The following is a 2,659-nucleotide window of genomic DNA, read 5'->3' as shown; positions in this document are numbered from 1 at the left end:
GATATGGTTGCCAAGAAACACACCTTTTTACGACTGCTATTAAATGTTTCTCATTTGTCTTGAGAATACATTGTTTAATTTATTGCATATTTCAAACGAAGCGACCATTGGCATTTCTGGGCTGTGACAGTGATGTGCGGTGAGGTTCACGGCGGTGAGGCACCGATGTTAAAGTCAGTTCTACAAGCCAGACAGAGTGGAGAATTTGCCATTAAATTAGAAGCCTGACATTAAAAACTGGTTGAATTCATTACGAACAGGTCGAATTATTTCCTGATCTGAAGTTCCAAGCAGGTTAAGATCTGACATTTTTTCTTCTTTTATTAATTAACTCTTGTTTTGATCGATTGGTAGTCTAACCTGAGGTGAAGCTCAGCTGCTCGCGGCTACGCTGTGTGTCCTACATGATTTTTAACCATTTATAACGGCGGTGAGGCACCGACTTTAACATGGGTGCCTTGTTTAGTTAAGCCATTTAATCTAAGTATATTTCTAAGAGTAAAAAATATTTTTTGTTACTGCTTTTGCTTCAAACCCTGTAAAGCCACACTCACTAACTCCCTTGATCTCTTCATGTCAAACAGATCACACATTTTTCTTTAAACTATAAAACAACAGCAGGACGTATGCAAACACTCAAGCTAGAAACCAACAAATACACGTTTGTATGAATATCTCTTTTATTTATTGATCGTAGTAGCCATGGTCTGGGGTCTCGCACTGTTGGAGACTGAAGGTCAGTCATTATTTACAGCTTCCTGCTGGTTCTCTTCAGCACCACTGAACCGGCTTTGGAGGTCTGGAGAGAGATCAAAAGGCTGCTAGTTATTACCACGTTAGTTATTACCATTAATCTTGTCTGTCTATCTATCTATCTATCTATCTATCTATCTATCTATCTATCTATCTATCTATCTATCTATCTATCTATCTATCTATCTATCTATCTATCTATCTATCTATCTATCTATCTATCTATCTATCTATCTATCTATCTATCTATCTATCTATCCATCTATCTATCTATATCTATCTATCCATCTATCTATCTATATCTATCCATCCATCCATCCATCCATCCATCCATCCTTCCATCCATCCATCCATCCATCCATCTATCTATCTAACAGCGTAAGAAAAATATAAATGACTGATTGTTTAGTTCCTGAAACAATTAATAAACATACGTTTGTGTGACTCACAGAATACATCAACTGAATGTAATATGTAGATATTTATAGAGAATCTAATAGAGCATCACCTATGCCTGCATCTGTACTTCTCAAAAAACTAATTGACATTTTATCAATCAAAATAATTGGTAAATTATTGACAGCCACCCTGATGGCTGTAGAGAATTTAATAATGAGAGCAATACAGACACAGATAGCATTGCACTCATTTGTTTTACTCTATCACAGATAGTGTACCTTTTTTATGTATAATATAGTTACAATTTGTAAGATTTTCAATCCAAATTAACACATTAACATCAGTTGAATGCTTCTCTTTTGTTGTGAAATTTTCAAGAAGGTTTATCCTTCATAAAAGCAAACAAAGGTTTGAAACATTTAGAGAATGCTCTCTCACATCCACACAGAGGAATTTCCTGCTGCTCTTTATTTATGTATATTTGACACAATTCTTCTCCCCAGTTGAAGAACTAGAACATTAATGACTTCAATAATCTCTGTGGACTACTAAATTTAATCACTGCTGTCATCACTTTTGCTTCTCAGCACTCATAACCTTGGTGAATGTGTTTACCTCAATGAGTTTGCCGCCGCTGATCTCAGAGGTGTGGTGGTAGTTGGGGAAGGACGCACTCAGCTTGCCTCCTTCCATGTGCACAGTGGCCTGAAACACAGGCTCCAGTCAGATGGAAACGTGCTTATAGACACCCTCAGGTGTTAAGATTCCTGTGCAGGTGCAACTGTCAACTCTGGAATCTTTGATTCCTACCTTGAACGTCTTTCCTCCGATGGTCTCCATGTCACACTCCTTGCCGATGGTGAACTTGTTGGTGACCTTAGCGTCTGCGGGGTAGAATTGGGTCCATGAGAAGTCATCGGCGTCCTGGGTGACCTCCGTGATCATCTTGTAGTCACGGCCCTTCTCAATGATATCGTCAGGGATCTCTTAAAGAAGAAGAAGAAGACAAGCAGTGTGAACGCCTACACGTCTGGAAAAATCAGCCAGAAGAGCCATGATGCAAATGAAGCATTTTCAATTGGGTGTTTCTCACTGAGCAGCTTGCAGAACTCGTCGTATCCCTCCTGGGACTCGGTTTCCCATCGTCCAGCGAAGGCCATTCTGGTGGTGTTTGGTGAGTGGAGTTGTGAGAAAGGAAATGCTGAGGCAAGCTGAGGGAGAGCAAGGTCGCGAATCAGACTCCTCCGTGTTTATATAATGCACACTTCTACCAACCTCCTTCATCTGCATATGATAACAGAAGACAATTGAAGCAGGAACTGATGAGTACAATAGTCAATGAGAAAGAGGGTCGTAAATAGACTGATGCTTTTTTAGTTATGGAGTTTCCCCACAGCGAGTAAAATGTTGGCTGCTCAGGGCGAGGTGGTTGCTCACCTGCAGGTCAGTGAACCCTCCTGAGATGGCTTTATGATCAACCGCCTCCACTTTTACTGCCAATGAGTCA

General features: G+C 40.0%; 1 protein-coding gene across 1 annotated transcript; it reads right to left on the bottom strand.

Moving 5' to 3' along the window:
• Window positions 1–677: 677 nt before the first annotated feature.
• On the bottom strand, window positions 678–2,330 carry fabp6 (fatty acid binding protein 6, ileal (gastrotropin)). The gene is made up of 4 exons (XM_068341417.1): window positions 2,246–2,330; window positions 1,963–2,138; window positions 1,768–1,857; window positions 678–799 (listed from the first exon to the last, which is right to left on the bottom strand). The coding sequence occupies exons 1-4, from the start codon at window positions 2,310–2,312 to the stop codon at window positions 749–751; spliced, it is 384 nt and encodes a 127-aa protein (XP_068197518.1). The 5' UTR covers window positions 2,313–2,330; the 3' UTR covers window positions 678–748.
• Between the last annotated feature and the right edge of the window lie 329 nt (window positions 2,331–2,659).

This window comes from Antennarius striatus, chromosome 18 (genome assembly GCF_040054535.1).
Source record: "Antennarius striatus isolate MH-2024 chromosome 18, ASM4005453v1, whole genome shotgun sequence".
Lineage (NCBI taxonomy): Eukaryota > Metazoa > Chordata > Actinopteri > Lophiiformes > Antennariidae > Antennarius > Antennarius striatus.
Note: the sequence above shows the minus strand (reverse complement) of the source record. Positions and strands in the feature narration are given on the sequence as shown.

Coding starts and splice junctions, on each gene's coding strand:
- fabp6 (XM_068341417.1), bottom strand. CDS start 2,312: ATGGCCTTCGCTGGACGATGGGAAACCGAGTCCCAGGAGGGATACGAC. Junction 2,139..2,245: donor CGAGTTCTGCAAGCTGCTCA/GTGAGAAACACC, acceptor TTCTTCTTTAAG/AGATCCCTGACGATATCATT. Junction 1,858..1,962: donor TCGGAGGAAAGACGTTCAAG/GTAGGAATCAAA, acceptor CCTGTGTTTCAG/GCCACTGTGCACATGGAAGG.